Source organism: Diplotaxodon limnothrissa, linkage group LG4 (genome assembly GCF_057381915.1).
Source record: "Diplotaxodon limnothrissa isolate DT_005_m linkage group LG4, D_limnothrissa_male_GT1.1, whole genome shotgun sequence".
Taxonomy (NCBI): domain Eukaryota; kingdom Metazoa; phylum Chordata; class Actinopteri; order Cichliformes; family Cichlidae; genus Diplotaxodon; species Diplotaxodon limnothrissa.
In genome coordinates this window covers 21266550-21288972 of record NC_140599.1, presented here as the reverse complement: position 1 = coordinate 21288972, position 22423 = coordinate 21266550, and the positions used below count along the sequence as shown (strand labels likewise).

General features: G+C 38.5%; 1 protein-coding gene across 1 annotated transcript in view; it reads left to right on the top strand.

Moving 5' to 3' along the window:
* The window catches only part of LOC146633740 (ras-related protein Rab-26-like), a 58529-nt gene that overhangs the window by 19888 nt on the left and 16218 nt on the right, over positions 1 to 22423 (top strand). Inside the window, exons 3-5 of the mRNA XM_085352460.1 lie at positions 4795 to 4836; positions 5834 to 5900; positions 10812 to 10864. Coding sequence (XP_085208586.1) covers positions 4795 to 4836; positions 5834 to 5900; positions 10812 to 10864 — 162 coding nt within the window. The remainder of the gene's footprint in view (positions 1 to 4794; positions 4837 to 5833; positions 5901 to 10811; positions 10865 to 22423) is intronic.

The window sequence follows — 22423 nt, the reverse complement described above, 5'->3', positions numbered from 1 at the left end:
ACTTCTTTCTGGTGTAGCAGCTGATTTAAGTTTGGGTACTCTCGAGTAATAAAATACGTCACAGATGTCAAGCAGTGTGTTTCAGTGTACAGGGAATTTTTTCATTTGGACTACCTGGTATGAGTTTTTCCCCTTTTTTGGATCCATCACTTGAGTTTACAAACATTTTTCAGCATTTGGTAAGCTAGCTATAGTTTCAACTGAGGAGCAGTGAATCGAGAGCTAGATTACTTCCTTGTTTCATCTCGGAAAAAATATAGCTGATTTCCTCCAACTTGTACAGACTCTTATTCATTGCATTTAATGTGTTAGATGCCCTGTCGAGTAGCTACAACCTATAATCAGTATAAAGTAAAATCTTTATTTTATTTTTTTGTCATTAACACTGTGAGTTGAGAGTTGTTTTTTGTCTCAGTAGTGCTTCTGTTTTCTAATCTAAAGTAGGGTAATAGCAAGAAAAGACAGACAATAAACAATGTATTTTAATGTTGCTCATATTTATCTTCCTCCATTCAGTGTTTACCAGGTTCAAATGAACTATAAAAGTCGTCTGATCCCTCCAAGCATCTGATCTCTTGTTTTAAAGAAAACTTTGATTTTCCAAAATGTTTCCTACTGTTTGCATTAAGTGACTGAACAGTCAGTGCTTATCATTTTTCTCCAGGTTTCCCAGCACAAAGAGGCTGAGATGAATATTGGCACCTCCATGCCTGAGAAACATGGTCTTTAGGTAACTCATACAGAGTGTGTTACCCACTCTTTATGAGCTACTGCCTTAGGTGGAGGAGTTAGAGTATATCAGGGTTTTGTTAATGTGTGGCAGAAAAGCAATGGGGCATTGACAAATGGATGGTAGCAGCATATTCAGTGACACAAACAATGTACACGTATACAGTGCAGTGAAGAAAAAGCTGAGTGTGTCGGTAATGCCGTCGATTTACCCTTGACCTATGCCCACAATCTGTGGGTAGTGACGGAAAGAATGAGGTCGTGGATCCTTAAAATACAGGGAAGAGCTTCCTCCAGGTTTTGTCGGACCTCACCCTTTGAAATACTTTGTGGGGGGACTTTGTCTTTTAGTAGGGACTCACTGCAGAGCCTTCTGTATAAAAATGAGCCAGCTACTGTTTTGGTTTGTTTTGTTTTTTTTCCTTTTTTTGCATGGAGATTCTGGGGCAGACCAAGGACACCCTTGACTGGCTTGAGAATGCTTCAATTTTTCTGAGAGCTAGAGGAGGTGGGTGAGAAGAGAGAAGTCTGGGCAAAGCTTCCCAGACATACATGGATGGATGGATGATGGGGTGGCAATGGCAGGTGGTCAGTTCTCCTACTAAAGTAGATCTAAAGATCTAGTCTAATGACTAAAGTCACTCAAAATATAGACTGTAGAAATTGTGTCCCATAAGTCTGAGCTTTGTGGTGTTGGTGAAATGTCTTGATGACTACTAGAATAAATGTTGTGACACTTCTTGCTGACTTTTGTTCCTCTCAGGAAGAAAAGTACTAACTCTGGTGAAAAGTATCATTTTTACTAGCTGGTTTTTTTGGGGGGGGTTTTTTTGGGTTTTTTTTTTTAAAGTCGATGATTCAACAAGTGTAGATGGTTCACCACCACGTGACTGGTATGAAGTTCTTTTTATGAAATGCTGTTAGTTTTACCAGATATAGCAAAATTTTAACTTTTGTCTCATCAGTCCACAGAATACCTTCCCAAAAGTCTTTGGGATCATCATGATGAGGTTCTTAGGTCAAAATTCATGATTCAACAATAACCTGAACACGATACAACACGACTTAGGCTACGTTCACACTGCAGGCGAAAGCTCATCAAATCCGATTTTTTTTTTTTACCCATATCCGATAGGGCTGAACGATTATGGAAAATAATCTAATTGCGATTTTTTGCCCCAATATTGCGATTGCGATGCGATATGCGATTATTTTTTAAGGTCTTTGTCTTCTGTATTATTAAACAAAGACAAGCAATACATCATATAGTATGGCCAATACTATATTACATTAATTTTAAACTGTTCTTTCCTGGAAGACAGACCTCTGTTATGATGACATGAGGTGATGCATGAATTGATGACTGACATTTTTATTTAACTTCTTCAATCACAACAGTATATTTGAACATACACAATAGTTTATTTTTAGCTTACAAACATCTGAGCATAAAGTGCTGACAAGGAACCCTGGTGTAAACATTAAAATGAAAGTCAGTACAATGTGCAGATTGCAGAAATATACATAAACAAAATCAGTGGCTTTACCACACTCAGTTTTTCGACATCTGTGAACTACTAGACAGTCATTCAATTAAAAAATAATATTAAATAAATAAAACTAATAAATAAAAAATACACACATCTTACTGATCTCTGCAGTCAGTAACATTACACATAAAGTGCAAACATAATAGCAATTGTATAAACACACACACAAACACGCCTTTAAAATTTAAAGGCGTGAAATTGGACGGTCTAGCCTTCTGATTAGCGTCACCGCTGTCTCGGTGGAGTTTAATAAACTCGGCCGTCTGCTTCTTGCTATCTAAAATATAACCAGACACTGGTGTAAATTCTCGACTGTCTCATACTTCTGTTTAATAAGTTTTCTGTTTGACGTTTAGTCAGCTGTGTGAAAACCAAGGAGGAACCCACCCGGGGGATTAATAAAGTTTTATTTTATCTAATCTAATAACTTTAATCTCAGCCAAACCGATTTACTCACGAACAAACAAAACACTGAAAAAAGCCCAACAATAACATTTTTAGGTTGTCTAAGTGACTTATATATTACGTTTAACCCGAGCAGCGAAACTCCGCGGTGATCTGAAAATGATGTGCCGGGAGTTGTGCCGTTCTCGGCCGCATCAGTAACCCTCGAGCTCCCGGCTAGCTGTCGAGCTGGTGGGTAGCAGACGCCTCTGAAAACGTCGAAGCACTTTTGCAAATATGGGATATCTTGATAAACCGAGCAGATATTTGATGTTTACACAACTACTTTCTCGCCTGAAAATATTTTAAAAGTTTATTTTGTGACCCAGAAAGATTAGTATGAGTAATTTTAAAACTTAGTAGCGGCCGCCATTGTTGGAAACTGGAGTTTGGCTGGGCCGCGCTATGAATTCTGGGATATGGTAGTAATTTGGACAGCCTTCGGCGCGTCGCTGTGACGTAATCGGTCTACAAATGCGGCCTCAGGAGGATGCAGCCCATGAATTTGGACATGTCCAGAGTATAATCGCAGCCTTTGCGGTTAGAAAATTGCACTTGATCATGTCGCGATATTATCGCAAATGCGATATATCGTTCAGCCCTAATATCCGATCATGGTATGACAGTGTGAATGGCACAAACCCGATATTTTCAAATCCAATCTGGGTCACTTTCGTATGTGGTACTGAATCCGATACATATCTGATGTTTTAGAAAGCGACTGCTGTTTGAATGGTCATGTCGCATTAAAGCAGTCTTTTCCGTCACTGGCACAAGACAGACGCTAATTGTCAGCGCCCGATAAGATCGTGAACGCTTCCTGGCCATCCAGTGTAGATGTTAGTAAAACTGTTGGGAAGACATTTTATTTGTACCGTATAATCTGCAGATACTGACAGAAATCTGCAACTATCCTTTGAAGCACCGCTCCTCTCTAAAACAGCAATAAGGATAAATATTAGGCCATATGTAAATAACAAAATAACTTTATAACTTAAAGCAAAATTGTGAAACGTAAAGTCTGAAACAAGTCTTTATATTAAGGGCCATCAGTCAAACAATACTGTTTGACTTCTAAACAGAAGGCGTTGTGTGTGACGTCTTCTTTTGCACATGCGGGCCGCTTTGAGGGTTCACACTACAGCACGTTTGCTGTCCCATTTTATTTGTAGTGTGAACAAGCAGACAAAACAATTGGATTTGATCAAAAAATCAGAATTGAGCATTAAGACCTGCAGTGTGAACGTAGCCTGAGACAAGGTCTGCAGTTCTTTAGATGTTATTGGAATAAGGTTGGTAGGGCAGCCAAGGCCTGTCAAGGACATTGTTTCTTTAGATCATGGTATGACGTGTTCCTTTTTTAGATCTTTTAGCCTAGTTCACTTTGTCCGAATGGTTTTATTTATTACTTTATTTACATGATGATCATGGAAGAAAGCGCGCGGAAAAACTGTGACGTTTACTCTTAGGTCAGGTGGACTACACAGTCCACAGTACGTCCACAGTCAGGTGCACATATGGACTACAGTGACTAGTGTTGATCATTGGGTTAAAAATAAATATTTCTGTAAATGAGTCATGATTTTATTTTATTTTTTATTTTATTTTTTTGAACCAAATCTTTTTTTGTATAATTTTGACAAAACAGAAACCTGATGGAAGGGTGTGAAACCGGCTGTCAAGACCAGGTCAACCTCAAACCTGCCAGGTCCATTTGGCTGAGCATCACTGAGCTGTGTGTTAGAGCAGATTGAATCAGATCAGAGGAGTGTCTCCATAAGATTAATTAAAAAAAAAAGGCAGGTAAGGAGAGCAAAGGGGTTAATCCTCTGGAGGAAAAAGGCGAGGCTGCTTCAAAAAGGGGGCAAAGTAAGGTGCACACATGCAATATTGATTGAGTGGAGAGGAGACTGTGGAAGGAAGAGACTAGAGGATGCTCTACACATACACACATCAGGGTGCTTGTGCCATATACAGAAAAATATTGTTGCAAGTTGGAAAACATGCCTAAATTTAGGTACTGTCATTTACATCACTGCTTACCTACATCATTTCTATCTTTCATTTTCAGAATAAAGTCCTGAACATTGATGGAGTCAAGGTGAAGCTCCAGGTAAGAAATCTAATTTATTAAGATAATATTCTAAAAACATAGTCTGGTATATAACCTGTCCCTACAAAGGTGGAGATTATTGACAGACATCTTGAAATGCCATATTTATTTACTGTTAAATAAACACGTTGATAGGTTGAAGTCATTATCATAGGTCTGTCATAGCGAGTAGAAAACATTACTGCCATTGGAGCCAAACTCTGGGGAGATACAGCGCTGATGGGGGAGAAAGACTTAATGAGCCAATTCCACTAAGATTGGAAAACTTAGTATCAGCCAGGTGATTTCTGTTCAGTGTTATGACCCTGACTGAGGTAAAAAAATAAATCTGACAAAAGAAATTTTTACTACTGTATATATCCAATCTATGGTATGAGCTTCAAGCTGCAAATTGGGTAATATTTCTATACTAATGATTATGGACCAAATTACAAATAGAGGTGGCTGCAGTGACCAAAGATGTTTTGGCATCTTTTAGTGAAATGGCCTGTGACTGGTTTGGTTTAACCAATCATATCAATATTTTTACAAACCTTGCTTCCAGCAACAACTTTTGATACTCAGTATAGACAACCTCCCTAGCAACAGATAGAAGACTGATGAAACTGACTAGCTGGTGATAAAATATGAGCTTGAATTGGAATTAATTTACACAGTACCCACATTTTTCCAATGTACAGAAAGTTGACTTTAATTAATACCATCGTTTTTTGTTGTATGTGAAAAGTACAAAGGAAATTATTTGCACACTAGCCAGAACAATTCTGCCGGTGTTGTTGAGAGCTACCAGTCCTTTTCAGTGCTGTGTTAGTAAGATAGTTTGAGTCCCATAGATCTAATTACCATATTCTATGCTTATCCAAAATCACAGAGTGAATTGAATGGGTGGTTTCACAGTGAGTGCCTTCCAGCTGAGTGAGCAAACATAAGGCTTATTAAAAAGACTGAAACTTCTTCTTCTATTTCAATGATCACCTCTCTCTCTAATTATCTGCAGATCTGGGACACAGCTGGACAAGAGCGGTTCCGCAGTGTCACTCATGCCTACTACCGTGATGCCCACGGTGAGACACACACAAATACACACTTTAATATCTTTTCCTGATTATTATACTAATGATTTAACTTTGTTCTTGTCAAAATGTGTTATTATATGCAGCTGCCATTCAGCCATTATGCAATGAAAGCCAGTGAATTTGTATGCAAATTGCGAACTTTATTTTTCCTCCCATTACATGAATATTTTGTGACTGGCATTGGATTCGAGTTCATACACTGCACACAATGAAAGGGAGTGTTGATGTTTTCAAAGACAATGCATTGCCATCAAACTAAACTTTTACAGCAGTTGTATTTCACAGCCTTTTTCGTATCAAAGCGTAGAAGAGATTGCTTTTGTTCCACGCTGCAGAATTGTCAAGCGCTGAAGCTTTATAACACTTCAGCTGAGATAGAAGGGCAGCAATTTCAGGATTCGGGGACTCTCTGATGATGTGTAATCAGTCATCACATATGGGTGTGAGTCAGCGTGTGTTTATGTCTACTTTGTATTCATCTTGACGGCATTAGTCACTATGTAAGTTAATTAGAAAGCTCTTAGTTGTGACATTACATTGAGTTATCATGGAGTTGGTAATCGTGTTAAAAGTCTTTTTTGGAAGTGTCTTTGATCAAATGTGAATAACCTGGTGCATGATACACTAAATCTGAACAAACATACTCTGATTTCTCAGGCTTTTACCTATCCAGGATCTTATCCTTACTAAATAATGTTCACCAAGGAATTACTAAATAAAAATTACTGTTTAATTCAGATTTCTAAGCAGACCTAACCTGTCTTTGAGTAAGTAAATATCAGCTCTGCTTCTATGTTTTGTTTTGTTTTTTCTGCTTGATATTCACTGAATGTTTCAGTATGTGTTTGTGATTTTGTGCACTTATGTGACTGCATCACTTCCTTTCATCTTATAATCTCTGGTCATTTGGGGATTCTTGTGGGATCAACCATCTGGGTCAGTGTGCCTGTTTAAATCAATTTAAGTTTGTGGAACTTAAGCTGGGGTTTGGTTTGGTGTATGACCAACTATGCATAAATGATAGAACAAAATCATCTGTTTCCGTGTATTATCTATGCTAGGGTTTGGCGGTCAGCCTGCGTAATTACACCAGTTTCACCGAATCGTCTCTGTCTCCTGTAATAAGGGGACCCTAACAGACTTTTAGCAGGGTAAGTTCCAGGCAAGATGCCCTGGGGACATATCTTGTTTTCTCAAAACCACATCACGCATGTCTGGAATGTAGCCTTACTCGTCTTTGTGTCGGAATTCTGTTATTTTTCCATTACTGCCGTGGAGCAAATGAGAGAATGTTCCAACATCCTAATCAACTTTAGGTTCTTTTAATGCCGCTCTAAGAGCGTGTGTGAGACAAGAATTTAATAAAGCCTGAACTGCTATTGGAGAAAAATATCCAGGATGTGATGTGAATATTAAATTTTTTTTGTGGCCACTGCAGCATTAATAAAACTGTGACAGGTTCATTGAAATAGTGTAGACTTTTCTTTGCACAAAACTCTTTCTTTGTGCCTATTGGCACACACCTTCACACATCGCTTCAAAACTCATGTTGATACCAAGCCTATAAGTGCTGCTGACTGAATCTGTGCAACGTTGTTTAATCTGAACAAACTCCCGTTTCAGGACCAGACTGTCAGTCGATTTTTGAAGTCTCTGAAGCGTTGTGCAAAAGGTCTGCTGTAGTGGTTCCCCAGCTTTCCAAAGCTCACACAGTTTGATCTCCCTGTCTGTCTTCATGCTGTGTTCTGTGCTTCCCCCAAAGCCTGCAAACAAACCAAAGTTATTTCCAGCAGTGTAACTTTTTTCTGCTTCTTCATGTAACCAGGCAGCTGTTGCAGGTTTTGTGTTATTTCTGATTGTTTTGAAGCTGCTTTATACGTCTGTCTACGTCAATGTACTGCTAATGCAAAGAGACCTTGGGGCAAGGCTATGACTGAAATGGTACATAAATGTTTAAGTGCTTTACAGCACAAGGCGTTTTATTTTAATTAATTTTGCAACTATATGCAAGCTGTGTACCACAAGATTAAATGTTTATAAAACATGTTCAATTTTCTTTTCCAAATGTTAAATCTTTAAAGTCCTGCATTAAATTGACTCGTCTTTAAGGTGGTATCCATGGGTAGCTTGGCACCACTCCCACAGCTCCTGTGTTTTGGATCACTCTGTGGAATTCCTGTTCTGAAATCTTGCTTACAGACAACAAATATCAACTTTTGTGTCAGATTGGTCCAACCACATTGTTGAAGATCATCACTGAGAAAGAGAACTGCTTCTCTGACTACAACCTAGAGACTAAACCCCAGCCTTCAACTGAAGAGCAGAATTCTCGAGCCCAAAGACAGCGCTCATGCTCTGTATTTATTTCTGCATGCACAGGCACATTCATTGTGAAGTCGTCCACCAGGGTCAGACTTTTAATGTTTTCTTAATGCTTCAGTTCTACTGTAACATCACAAGGCATCATTAATAAAGCAGTTTGAGCCTAACAAACATCATCACTACTCACCAACCTGGCGTCTGTATCATCTTCCTTAAAATGCAGTCATAATATAGATGCAGTCAGAATGGGGTGATCCGAAAACTGCAGCGATGCTTGAAGCGGTCAGCATGTGCACAAGGAGACAAGCAAATTAGATATGAATTTTGGTGGAGTTGCAGATCTTTTTGACCAAACCTTATACTATATCCAATGCCAAAATCCACACAAGAAAATTGTCAAAGTCCCCCAAAAAACTGATCAGACCCACAGGAAACTGTAATTGTTTTATGATTTATTTGTGACATTTTGGCATTTCCATGTATTTCCACTTCATTCAGTTTGGAAAAGTCAAACAATTCCTTCTCCTCCCTGTTTACACTCGGTGGATTTGCACTCCTTCATGAAGCTGAAATGGACAATTATAAATGAAGCCATTTGTCAGTGAAATAATATTTAGGCTATCGGAGTAGAGCTGGAGCCAGGGGCTCCACAGCTAAGGTAGCAACGCAGAGAGAGAAGTGTAGGAGCATAAAGAGACTCTGAATTAGGAATTGTTCTGCAAGAGGACATGGAGAGAACAGCGGGATTATTTTAGATGTTGGTGGATAGGCAGCGTATTTGGTGTGTGGGAGAAAAATGCAGACAGTCATCAGGTATTTTTTTTTTTTAGCTCAATTCAAAAGAAATCTGTGGTTATTGTTTCAGCACTGGGACATTTCCTGTAGTTAAGTTAAAGCAAGGCATACAAATTTTATCTACACAAGCACTGCATTAAAACCAAGATCAGAACAAGTTATGAATTAAAGACAGACAGACACAGAACAGAAGAGGTGGGCTAAAACAGAAGACTGGTGCATTTCAGTATTAAAAACTTAATTTGTCCAAGCTACATCTCTAAATTATATACAGGCCATTTGGTGTAGAAAAAGGGATTAGTTAATCCAGTTATTTCAGACTGCATAAAAAGTAACTCCTCAGTGGGGAATCACACTTGGAGCTGCCGAACAGACTCTTAAATACACTGATAAGCTCCAAATGCCCTCAGCTGTCTCAGATGGAAGGACACCAATCTTCTGCAACATTTTTACCACTGTCAGATCTATGTATGCCTGTCGTTCACTTTTTTTGCTTTGTGATGGACAATTTTATACCAGCTTTTACAACAAAACCTCCAAAAATGCTCCTATTTGGTCATCTGTCTTTTTTATAATTTATAAATAATGGAACACCTTTTAGAAAAGAGTACAAAGTCATGTACAACCTTTCCCCAAAAACCATTTATTTCTATTACTGAGTCCATCCAGAAATGATGAGTGAGGAAAGAAGTTGTATTTGTATGTGTAGTGAGTCCACAATCTCAAAGCTGGTTTGGACGCTGATTCAAGGTGGTGTACTGTTCACTTGGACAAGAAACTAAGTCAATGGGCCATACTGGAACTGAGTCTAAATACACATCAGGGAGTAATGCAAGGTCCGATAGTAATGGGACAGGGAAGAGAATGGATATAAGAAAGAATAACCTTCAAAATATAAGAGGAATCAACAGAAATAAAGAAATTCACCTACACAAACAAGAAGAGCCAGGCAGGCAGAAAAACATCTCAAGGGTAGAGCCAATAAAAGTCTAAAAATACAAATTTTACAGCATAAACTGTGACGTGAAAGTTGTGAGTATGCTTTCATAATAAAGATTCTTCCGTTACCTATTAGTCTACCTCTGTCTTGGAGCCACAGTGATGGGAAGTGGTCCCCTATTTCATCTTAATAGCTTGGCTGTTTTTCTTTAATTGTTGCTTTTTATCAGTTCCCTTCTTCTATCCTCACAATCTCTTCATTTAAAGCTTAGCTTGACTGTGCCATGTGTTCTACAGTGCAAAAACCTTCAGATTTGTGAGGGGAAGATACTAACCAAACACCTGAAGCTGACACCTGCTGGCATTTTAACATTAGTAATAGAAAAAAGCTGGATAAGATGTTGAATTCAGATAGCAGAAAGATATCCAATAAAACAGAGACTTGCAGGTTATGATTTTAATGTGTCCTGACTTCATCCACTTAGTGGTGACCAATTGCAAAGGAGTGAGAAACACCTGCAGCACAAGTCTGGCAGACCTCAGCTTTGTTGCATAGCTGTCAGTCCTCATCGTGTTCATCCCTCCTTGGGCGCTGCCTTTCTCAGCTGCAGTGTCTCTTTTTCTTGAGTAAGGTAAACTGCTACATAGAGTTAGAACAGCTTAGGGGCTCTCTGTATTTCATTTATATTCATTAGAATCCTTGAAAATATTAAACTTTTATATGTTTTTGTTTGCAAAATTAAGTTGGTACTCACATGAAGTTAATGCATCAAGGTTAAAGACAGTTGTTTTTTTTTAATGCCACAACTTTCTACATGGCATCTTTTGCTTTGTTTCTTTCAGCTCTTCTCTTGCTGTATGACGTCACCAACAAATCATCCTTTGACAACATACAGGTTAGTCATTCTCTTGATTAAATAATTGTGTCCATAAAACAAAATAGTACTCACTTTTATGCAAGTACATAGTATGACTGCATCACATGTCCATTCCAAAATTCACCTTAAAAGTAGTGCATGTAAGTGATCAGAGTCGAGGATGAGAGGAAGCTGCTAGTGAAGATGTCTGGGGTGGGTCTGGGACACGGGTTTCGATGCCTGACGTGTGCTTTTCAGTAGTCTTTAAAAAGTGAAAGGATGTGGCTGGATCAGGGCCACAAATGTCAAAAAATTATCTGCGACATCTCTTACATTATTCATCGTCACTGGAATAAGTGGAAGTACAATCTGACTTTGTAATGCTGAACAACATCATGACCAAATGGCAATCAGGAAAATGGAGATTGATTACTATGTCATTGTAATTTGTGGTGGGGTGGTTGGGGGAAGGCATTATGGAGTTCTTCCCATACTGTCCAGTGGGAAAAGTATGAATGAGGTCTGTGCAAAGGGGAGACTTGAATGAAATAACTAATCGGATCAGGAATATGAAGGAAGACTGAAAGTTAGGGTAGCATGGTTACCTTATTGTCTAAACTTTGTGATATTTCTCAGGAATAAAATTCAGGACGATTTAATTATTAGGTGAAAAATATTTTTTACAAATGTAGTTAACTTAGTTTCTTTTATGAATCACTAGGGGGGCATCTGTCGGCTACACTTGGCCTTATCGTTAGGCACCTAGGCCAGTACCACTAATAATGGCCAGCAGGTCAATATTAGTATTTCTGCAAGGTCATCTTAAAATTCTCTTTTTGTCTACTAGGAAGTAATGGATGCACTCGGACAGCAGGAGCACTCAGAACAGATTAGTTGATGAAGGATTAAATTAATAATAATCACATGACCACTTGTGTATATGAAACCATTTATTATTGTTTGTAATGAGACCAATTCAATCCAGAACTTGTTGTGGGCTTATAGTTTTGCTTAAACACAGCAGTTAGATCCAGTCAGTCTCATATAACACTGTTGAAATCCCAAATTGCAGCATAGTGTTTTCTTCCCTGAACTTTCTGTATTGATTCATAGATTTCAGAACAAAACTGATATTTTCTGTCATATAATAATTATGTTATATACTGCGTTAAAAGAACAAGCAAAACTCTTTCAGTTAGAAATCAAAAAAGAAATGCCAGCAGCACAGCAGGGGAGGACATGAAAAGATGCAAAAGTCTATAAAGAAAACAATTTGTTCCAATATTTAAATGGGAAAAATAGTTTTCACTGATGTTAAGAGCACAGGCTAAACAATTACTCATTCATTATCAAAAATAAATTTAAATTATTTGACAATTTGACACCAGTAAAAGTGAAATAACTGTCAGAAAGGGCTGCAAAATGGCAGCTTTTACAGAAACCTCTATTTCACCATTTACCCTCCTCAGCAACAACAGTTGTCAAAAGAGGTAGAGCTGTGTCAGCTGGTGTCACTTTGTAATCATAGCACTTGTTCCCCTCTGTGTAATAAGTATAACCTGCAGCACAAGGGGACACAATTTGCAATTGCTTTAATTTACAGTGACCAAAAAAGGATTCATTCAGTGCACCAAAGGGCTTGTTAAGGCACAAAGAGCCTGTTTGTTACCAGCCTGTGCTAGAGAAATGTGATGTGCCTATCTGCCCTGTGAGATCACTGAAGCAGGAATGATGCTTTTCAAGTCCAGATTTGAACAACAGCTAAAGTGAGAGTGGGGGTTGGGGGGGTTATGTGAGTGCAGAATGCAGAGAGGAAGGACTGATACGTTGGCAAAATAGTAACACAGGGGAGTACGAGTAGCAAACTGTCAGCTATCTGACACAAAATCTAGCTAGAACAGGCCTCTGGCCCTTGTCTTCATGGTCCAACACACAGTGCTACGGGCTATTTTTTTATATGGAAGTCTTTACTGTCCCAACAATCTTCACCCATGGGTATACCTGCATACTCCTCTAACCTGCTGTGTATCAAATTTGACTTTTTAACCACATATTTACTGTATATATTTCATATATAGATATATTAGCACAAAATAACAAATTGCTAAAGAAATTTCTTAAACCCAGTGTAAGACTTTCTAAATTTATTTAACAAAGATAAAGGACAACACTCAGATTTGAAGACTGCAAACTGATTAGAAAATATTTAAAAGGGAGTGCAGCAGGAGTGTAAAATGGATCTCTGTATTAATTGTGACATTAATTGTGCCAAAAGTTTGCACTTCTTACTGCATTACTTTGAAAAACTAAGCATATATTATTCAGTGAAGTGCATGTACAAACATACCATATTTGAGAACGACTATAAATGAGCCTGGAAGCACTTTATTTTAGTAAACTAAGTGAGACGGGTTGTGTGGACTTATTGTTGTACTGTTGTGAGAGGCTGTGGAGCATTTTTGTGTTTGTTTCGATTATTAGCTTATCATTTACTGTTCGGGCCAACTTGGATCAAATTCCACAGTTTGTGGCCTATGAGCAAATATAAGTTTGAGACCTCTAGCTTAGTGAGCTGCAAACATTATTACATGTATACATTGTAAGCTTGGTGTAAAATGATAGATGAATGTGTCAGTTCACTTCAGGTAATGGATCTGTGGATGTGTCAGGTTTCATAGCAGCTTGTTAAAAAAACAAATGTGTAAAATTGCCTCAAAAAGGTCAGAGAGATCACCAAAGGCAGTCTGATTTATTCTTTGGAGAGTATGGATATCTGCTTTTTTTTTATGGAGCTACAGTCTGAGTAGAAAACCAGCCCCTTTACGTGATTTAAATATAACTCAACAATTTTCCAAGTTGAACAAATGGAGCAATTCACAGTATGGCCTTCCAAAAATCAAAATCTGCCACTGTTTTCGTCAAGTCTCCCACTTGTTTTTGCTCTTACCTAATTAAAACTCCCTATTTGTCTTGTTCATACGAGACTATTTTTACTTTTTAGAGTTGTAAATTAGGGCTGAACGATTATGGAAAATAATCTAATTGCGATTTTTTGCCCCAATATTGCGATTGCGATGCGATATGCGATTATTTTTTAAGGTATTTGTCTTCTGTATTATTAAACAAAGACAAGCAATACATCATATAGTATGGCCAATACTATATTACATTAATTTTAAACTAGGGCTGAACGATTATGGAAAATAATCTAATTGCGATTTTTTGCCCCAATATTGCGATTGCGATGCGATATGCGATTATTTTTTAAGGTATTTGTCTTCTGTATTATTAAACAAAGACAAGCAATACATCATATAGTATGGCCAATACTATATTACATTAATTTTAAACTAGGGCTGAACGATTATGGAAAATAATCTAATTGCGATTTTTTGCCCCAATATTGCGATTGCGATGCGATATGCGATTATTTTTTAAGGTCTTTGTCTTCTGTATTATTAAACAAAGACAAGCAATACATCATATAGTATGGCCAATACTATATTACATTAATTTTAAACTGTTCTTTCCTGGAAGACAGACCTCTGTTATGATGACATGAGGTGATGCATGAATTGATGACTGACATTTTTATTTAACTTCTTCAATCACAACAGTATATTTGAACATACACAATAGTTTATTTTTAGCTTACAAACATCTGAGCATAAAGTGCTGACAAGGAACCCTGGTGTAAACATTAAAATGAAAGTCAGTACAATGTGCAGATTGCAGAAATATACATAAACAAAATCAGTGGCTTTACCACACTCAGTTTTTCGACATCTGTGAACTACTAGACAGTCATTCAATTAAAAAATAATATTAAATAAATAAAACTAATAAATAAAAAATACACACATCTTACTGATCTCTGCAGTCAGTAACATTACACATAAAGTGCAAACATAATAGCAATTGTATAAACACACACACAAACACGCCTTTAAAATTTAAAGGCGTGAAATTGGACGGTCTAGCCTCCTGAATCAGAAGGCTAGTTCTGATTAGCGTCACCGCTGTCTCGGTGGAGTTTAATAAACTCGGCCGTCTGCTTCTTGCTATCTAAAATATAACCAGACACTGGTGTAAATTCTCGACTGTCTCATACTTCTGTTTAATAAGTTTTCTGTTTGACGTTTAGTCAGCTGTGTGAAAACCAAGGAGGAACCCACCCGGGGGATTAATAAAGTTTTATTTTATCTAATCTAATAACTTTAATCTCAGCCAAACCGATTTACTCACGAACAAACAAAACACTGAAAAAAGCCCAACAATAACATTTTTAGGTTGTCTAAGTGACTTATATATTACGTTTAACCCGAGCAGCGAAACTCCGCGGTGATCTGAAAATGATGTGCCGGGAGTTGTGCCGTTCTCGGCCGCATCAGTAACCCTCGAGCTCCCGGCTAGCTGTCGAGCTGGTGGGTAGCAGACGCCACTGAAAACGTCGAAGCACTTTTGCAAATATGGGATATCTTGATAAACCGAGCAGATATTTGATGTTTACACAACTACTTTCTCGCCTGAAAATATGTTAAAAGTTTATTTTGTGACCCAGAAAGATTAGTATGAGTAATTTTAAAACTTAGTAGCGGCCGCCATTGCTGGAAACTGGAGTTTGGCTGGGCCGCGCTATGAATTCTGGGATATGGTAGTAATTTGGACAGCCTTCGGCGCGTCACTGTGACGTAATCGGTCTACAAATGCGGCCTCAGGAGGATGCAGCCCACGAATTGTATAATATAATCGCAGTATAATCGCAGCCTTTGCGGTTAGAAAATTGCACTTGATCATGTCGCGATATTATCGCAAATGCGATATATCGTTCAGCCCTATTGTAAATGTAGGCACAAATAGTATGATAAGCAAAGTTAAATGAACAGCTTGACTTTCTGTCTATTTTTGGTTGTTTCACAGCTTGGTGGAGTCCCCCCCACCACCACCGCCCCCGAGATTGTTGACGTTTATTTAATACAGTTATAGTCTCCTACTGATACATTTACACTAATCCTCTGAGGCACAGATTGACAAGTCCTTCCCCACCCTGCTCAGCCTTCTCCCTCCCTGTTTCATATCCTTCCACCACTCTCACACTCAGTCAGTGTCTATTACAGGCAGGAGATATGTTGGCGGTAAGCTGCAGATTCCTGCTGGCATACTGCTGCCTAACGAGCACTAACTCATGTTAATGAACACTAATGGTGATGAATGCCACTCTGAAGGAGAAGCAGAAATGAGATAGGCAAATAGTTCTCCTTTTCTCGTGCCCTCAGAACCGCTCCCCTCTGCAGTGTTTCGAGGACACAATTACAGCAGCACATTAACATCATTCGAGCTGTCCATCATCTCTGAGAGAAAGACTCAACATGTAAGGCAATAGAAGTCCAATCAGTTCATCTCATGAATGTTCCAGCCGCTGTCACTTGGATTATGTTTTAAGTGGTTTGAAGATAAAGTCAAATTCATCCACAAATGATTTCTTGTATGTGCGCTGCATCATAAACATCTGGCTGTTTCAGAGTTACTCAGGTGTTTCACGCCGTCCTGGCAAGCGCTATCAATCAGTGGTTTGTTTATATAATACACAGTGGCAAGTAACGCAAGTCTTTATTTTTGCAGAACTACACAACCCATTTAGTAAGATGATGAATGCCTTCTTGTCAGAAGTGGTGCTTCAGGGAGACTATAAAAGTCTATTTAGACCTCTGCCGCAAATTATTTGTCTGGGCTTGTGTTTTAAATAGCAGCCTGGCTCCTGTGGTGCCATCGTTCAGGAGTAAGATCATTTGCTCTTTGTGGGAATTAGAGTGTCCTATCGAAATTATTCACTCCTGTCTGTTTGTCTGTTAACCATCTAGTCATGAGAGATTTCTCCTCATCATTAACATCTGGGGCTAACAAAAAAGTTGGTCTTAAAATAGATATTCAGTTATTATTAGACCATTATAACAGCATGAGGTCAGGGCAAAATCGATTAACATTGGTAGGTTAACATTTATGCTTTTTCTTTTGCAAGTCTATATTTTTATTCTGGGATTCCTCTAAAGAAACTTTGCATAATTCATAGTTTTAAAAAATGTCTCACAGCCTCTCAGTTAATCATCTGTCCTAAACAGAGATGTTTTAACTTCTCTCTCTTAAATGTCCGCTTTCTAAGTAGCTGCAACAGAGGCAAACTAACTGTAAGTGTTCTTAAGACCTATTTTCTCTTTGTTAAAACAAAATCCATACTTGGATTTACACACTGCAGTCGCTTCAACACTTTTTCTACCTGAAGGGAAGCGTCTGTCAGTGAAATAGTTACATGGCTGCTTGGATACATAAAATAAGTAAGTTTACTTAACAGTTATATCTAACATAGCCTCATTAACTTTCTGTTACAGTTACCAGTTTTACACATGTACAGTAAGCTGTGTATTAATTCAAGGAATTTAAAATAAATTTCCTTTACATGGAGCCAATTCACAGCAGCAGTTGCCTCGAAGCACTTTATATTCTAGGATTAAAAGCTCTACAATATTAGAAAGAAACCCTGAAAATCAAAATGAGCAAGCAGTTGGCAACAAAGGGAAAGAAAAACACCCTTTTAACAGGAAAAAACTTTCTGCATAACGATGCTTAGTGTAGCCAAGTACAGGATAGGGTAGGGGAAATTAAAGTAAGATGGAGAGAATGGGCCAATAGCTAGATTCGCAGGAGGGATAAAGGGAGTTGCGTGGAGAAGAATGACTGGAGCCACAGGTAAAGTTGCTATGAATTGTATTAAACTATTTAGCAACAATTTAACAGCATTTTATGAACAGGAATGAAAACATAAAATAAAATACAGTGACAGCAATAATAATAACAGTCAGAATCCTATCTGAGCTCAGATATGTCAGTCTTGCCGGCTTAATAGTCAGTGTTCAGTCAAGTCAAATCCAACAGGTCAAAAGTTTGTGATTGGTGCGATTTCGTCCTACCGCACTGTTGCAATTGTTCGTGAGAGAAGAGCAACCTGCCCTTCTGGGCCAACTCAGAATGGCTGTGGTTCGGTTCGGTTCAAAGGGAAAGGCTCGCCATCTTCCTCGTCAGGAAGAGATCCAGGTCTCACGATCCCATAAAAAAACCTAGCCTGTAAACAACAGGACTATTACTAATTCAGTTCACACTCTAATGATATACATGGCCATATGTAAATAATGTAAGTGCTATAACAAAACAAGCACAAAACATTAATTCTAATTTCTAACTATAGTCTATACAGTGCATCTTAATCATGAATGCAATCTTTAAATCACAATCAGCTTATTCTATCGTCAAGGTGCACATTTCTATCAGAAATCAGAAATAAACCATAAACTATGGTAGATTATTTTTTTACAGTATTGCCCTTTAACTGAATTACAGGAGCATTGCTTTACACTGCATAGCAATGAAGCAATATATTATTTACACTCAATGTACAGAATAAAATTACCAAAAGAATATACAAAAACCCACAGGCTGTAGTTTTACAGTATGTGGTAACGTATCAGCACAGTAAGAATACACACAGACATCTATCCAGTGCCGCTCGAGCATCAAATGTAACAAAATAAAGTAGATTCATGACCTTTAAGATCAACATTAACTTATTCCATCATCTAATTTTAGTGCATTTAATATTCAACAAGTAATACTAGAACATCATCAGCACACAAGCTGAGTGCTCAAAATGGCTGAACTCAGTGAGAAACCCCGTGTGTTCTCCCACAGTGAAAACGTGGTCAGCTACAGCTATGAGCATTAGGCTAGTTAGCTTTTCAATTAGCCTGATTCGCCCAGTCCCAGTTTAACTCACCAGCACACTTCTAATGTTCAACTCTCAGAGAGGATCTTGTTCAACTCTCAGAGAGGATCTTGTTCAACTCTCAGAGAGGATCTTGTTCAACTCTCAGAGAGGATCTTGTCCACTTCATCCGCTCCCGCGCAGATCTACAACATTGAAATCGGGCCATTATATTCCCTGTTAACTTCTTGTTAGCTTTTTAGCTTCAAGGTTAGCTTAACAGCTTCTGACTCACCGCGATGGTTTCAAGGTCCGAAATGTTCACAATAAATCAGGTCCGTTTCTCCAAAGTCCATGCAGATCTCCGGTATGGATATTTGCTCAATTTATCAAGTTAATAGTTATTTTCCAGCGAAAAGCTTGGCGGTGAAAATTAGGGCTGAACGATATATCGCATTTGCGATAATATCGCGACATGATCAAGTGCAATTTTCTAACCGCAAAGGCTGCGATTATACTGCGATTATATTATACAATTCATGGGCTGCATCCTCCTGAGGCCGCATTTGTAGACCGATTACGTCACAGCGACGCGCCGAAGGCTGTCCAAATTACTACCATATCCCAGAATTCATAGCGCGGCCCAGCCAAACTCCAGTTTCCAGCAATGGCGGCTGCTACTAAGTTTTAAAATTACTCATACTAATCTTTCTGGGTCACAAAATAAACTTTTAACATACTTTCAGGCGAGAAAGTAGTTGTGTAAACATCAAATATCTGCTCGGTTTATCAAGATATCCCATATTTGCAAAAGTGCTTCGACGTTTTCAGAGGCGTCTGCTACCCACCAGCTCGACAGCTAGCCGGGAGCTCGAGGGTTACTGATGCGGCCGAGAACGGCACAACTCCCGGCACATCATTTTCAGATCACCGCGGAGTTTCGCTGCTCGGGTTAAACGTAATATATAAGTCACTTAGACAACCTAAAAATGTTATTGTTGGGCTTTTTTCAGTGTTTTGTTTGTTCGTGAGTAAATCGGTTTGGCTGAGATTAAAGTTATTAGATTAGATAAAATAAAACTTTATTAATCCCCCGGGTGGGTTCCTCCTTGGTTTTCACACAGCTGACTAAACGTCAAACAGAAAACTTATTAAACAGAAGTATGAGACAGTCGAGAATTTACACCAGTGTCTGGTTATATTTTAGATAGCAAGAAGCAGACGGCCGAGTTTATTAAACTCCACCGAGACAGCGGTGACGCTAATCAGAAGGCTAGACCGTCCAATTTCACGCCTTTAAACTTTAAAGGCGTGTTTGTGTGTGTGTTTATACAATTGCTATTATGTTTGCACTTTATGTGTAATGTTACTGACTGCAGAGATCAGTAAGATGTGTGTATTTTTTATTTATTAGTTTTATTTATTTAATATTATTTTTTAATTGAATGACTGTCTAGTAGTTCACAGATGTCGAAAAACTGAGTGTGGTAAAGCCACTGATTTTTTTTATGTATATTTCTGCAATCTGCACATTGTACTGACTTTCATTTTAATGTTTACACCAGGGTTCCTTGTCAGCACTTTATGCTCAGATGTTTGTAAGCTAAAAATAAACTATTGTGTATGTTCAAATATACTGTTGTGATTGAAGAAGTTAAATAAAAATGTCAGTCATCAATTCATGCATCACCTCATGTCATCATAACAGAGGTCTGTCTTCCAGGAAAGAACAGTTTAAAATTAATGTAATATAGTATTGGCCATACTATATGATGTATTGCTTGTCTTTGTTTAATAATACAGAAGACAAATACCTTAAAAAATAATCGCATATCGCATCGCAATCGCAATATTGGGGCAAAAAATCGCAATTAGATTATTTTCCATAATCGTTCAGCCCTAGTGAAAATCAGTGATGGTCTCGTGCACCTCCGTCTCTCTCTGTGTCTGAGCACGTGACGGTACAGAGCAGGGGAAGGCGGGGCTTGTTCCTTCCTAACCAGTAGGGGTGTTAAATATACTCTTTGGGTTTTATTCTTATATTTATAGTATTTATCTTTTATTATTGATTTATTTTTGATCAACTCAGTGATTAACAGAGTAATGATAAATCCCAATTAACAATAACATGTTGTAGTGCATTACTGAGTCGTGTAAACTCACTGGGTTACATCAGGGAGGGCCAGCCAGCCACCAAGACTGGTTTAGGATGAGGGGAAGAATGAAGACGAAAGACTCAGTGCATTGTGGGAAATGACCCAGCAGCCTACACCAACTAAAGCGTAACTAAGGGAGGATTCAGGGTCACCTGATCAACCCTAACTATATGCTTTATCTAAAAGGAAAGTTTTAAGACTAATCTTAAAAGTAGAGAGGGTGTCTGTCTCCTGAATCCAAGCTGAGAGCTGGTCCCATGCTAGAGTGACCTCCAGTCACTCTAGGAACCAAAAGTAAGCCAGCACTGTGAGAGCGAAGTGATCTGTGAGGATAATAAGATGCTATGCAGTCTTTAAGATATGACAGGGGCCTGATTATTTAACATTTTGTATGTGACGACGAGAAGGATGTAAAATTCAAGTCAGAATTTAACAAAGGGCCCATAAAGAGCAGCTAAAATGGGAGAAATGTGCTCTCTTTCTAGTCCCTGTCAAAATATGACTTCTGAGATTATTCAAGTATTCTGATTCTGATACTCTCGCTGCAGCATTGTCGATCCACTGAAGGCTTTCAGGCAGCTTTTAGAGCGAGCTGATGGTAATAAATTACTGTAGTCCAACCTAGAAGTAATAAATGTGGGAACTAAGTTTTCAGCATCACTCTGTTTCTATTTTTATTTATTGCACAAATGATACAGGCAGGCCCTGTATACTTGCTTGATGTGCACGCTGAAGGGTATATCCTAAACAAAAAAGACTCAGAGATTCCTCACAGTGGTACTGGCCAAGGTAATGCCATCCAGAGTAAATATCTGGTTAGACACTATGTTTCTAAGAAGCAACCAAAGGGTCACTAGTTTGATTCCAGCCAGAGACACAAATCCCTTCAGGGTTGCATCAAGAAGGGCATCTGGCGTAAAACTCTGTCAAATCAAACATGCAGGGCTATCCACTGTGGCCACCCCTTGTGACAAGGGAGCCTCCGAAAGTGACATTTGAGTTAGACTCAGAAGTCAATGGACTGGAAAGAGAGAGACCAGGTGTATTAACAACCAACATGGCTTGCATTTATTTCATGGGATCTATACCGCTTCTAATCCTGCAGTTTTATTTCAAACTTAAAATATTAAATCCCATAGCTTTCTGATAACCTTAGAATTGATCAGTCCCCTGACAGGGATCAAAATTAATCTCTCCAAAGGCACATGGTGTCTGTTGGGATATTGACTATGCAGATCAGTCGCTCTAGCCTAGATTGAAATTCATTTTCCGCAAATGAAATGTAATGTTTCTTATTGAACAGTCTGGCTTTGGTACTGATCATTGAAAGATTAATTACCATCTAACTGCACTCGCACTGCCGATGTCCAAATGCCTGATCATGCTTACATGTCTGCATTGTAGAAACACAATGAAAGCAACGAGGGGGATTAAACCTTCATCTGTCTGTCTTCATTCATCTCTCTCGTTGCGTCCCCGGGGCATGGATTGGCTTCAAATGAAATGGCCGCCTGCCTACCACATTGCTGTTCACTAAATGTCATGGCACCACTGCACCAAATGGTGATGAGAGAAACTGTCATTAAATAATGCAGTGATGTGAAGTCAAATACCATTCATTTCACAGTCTGTGGAGACTTTTGGCATTTGTGAAACGACCTGTTTCAAGCTTCCAGGTGTTTTATGTTG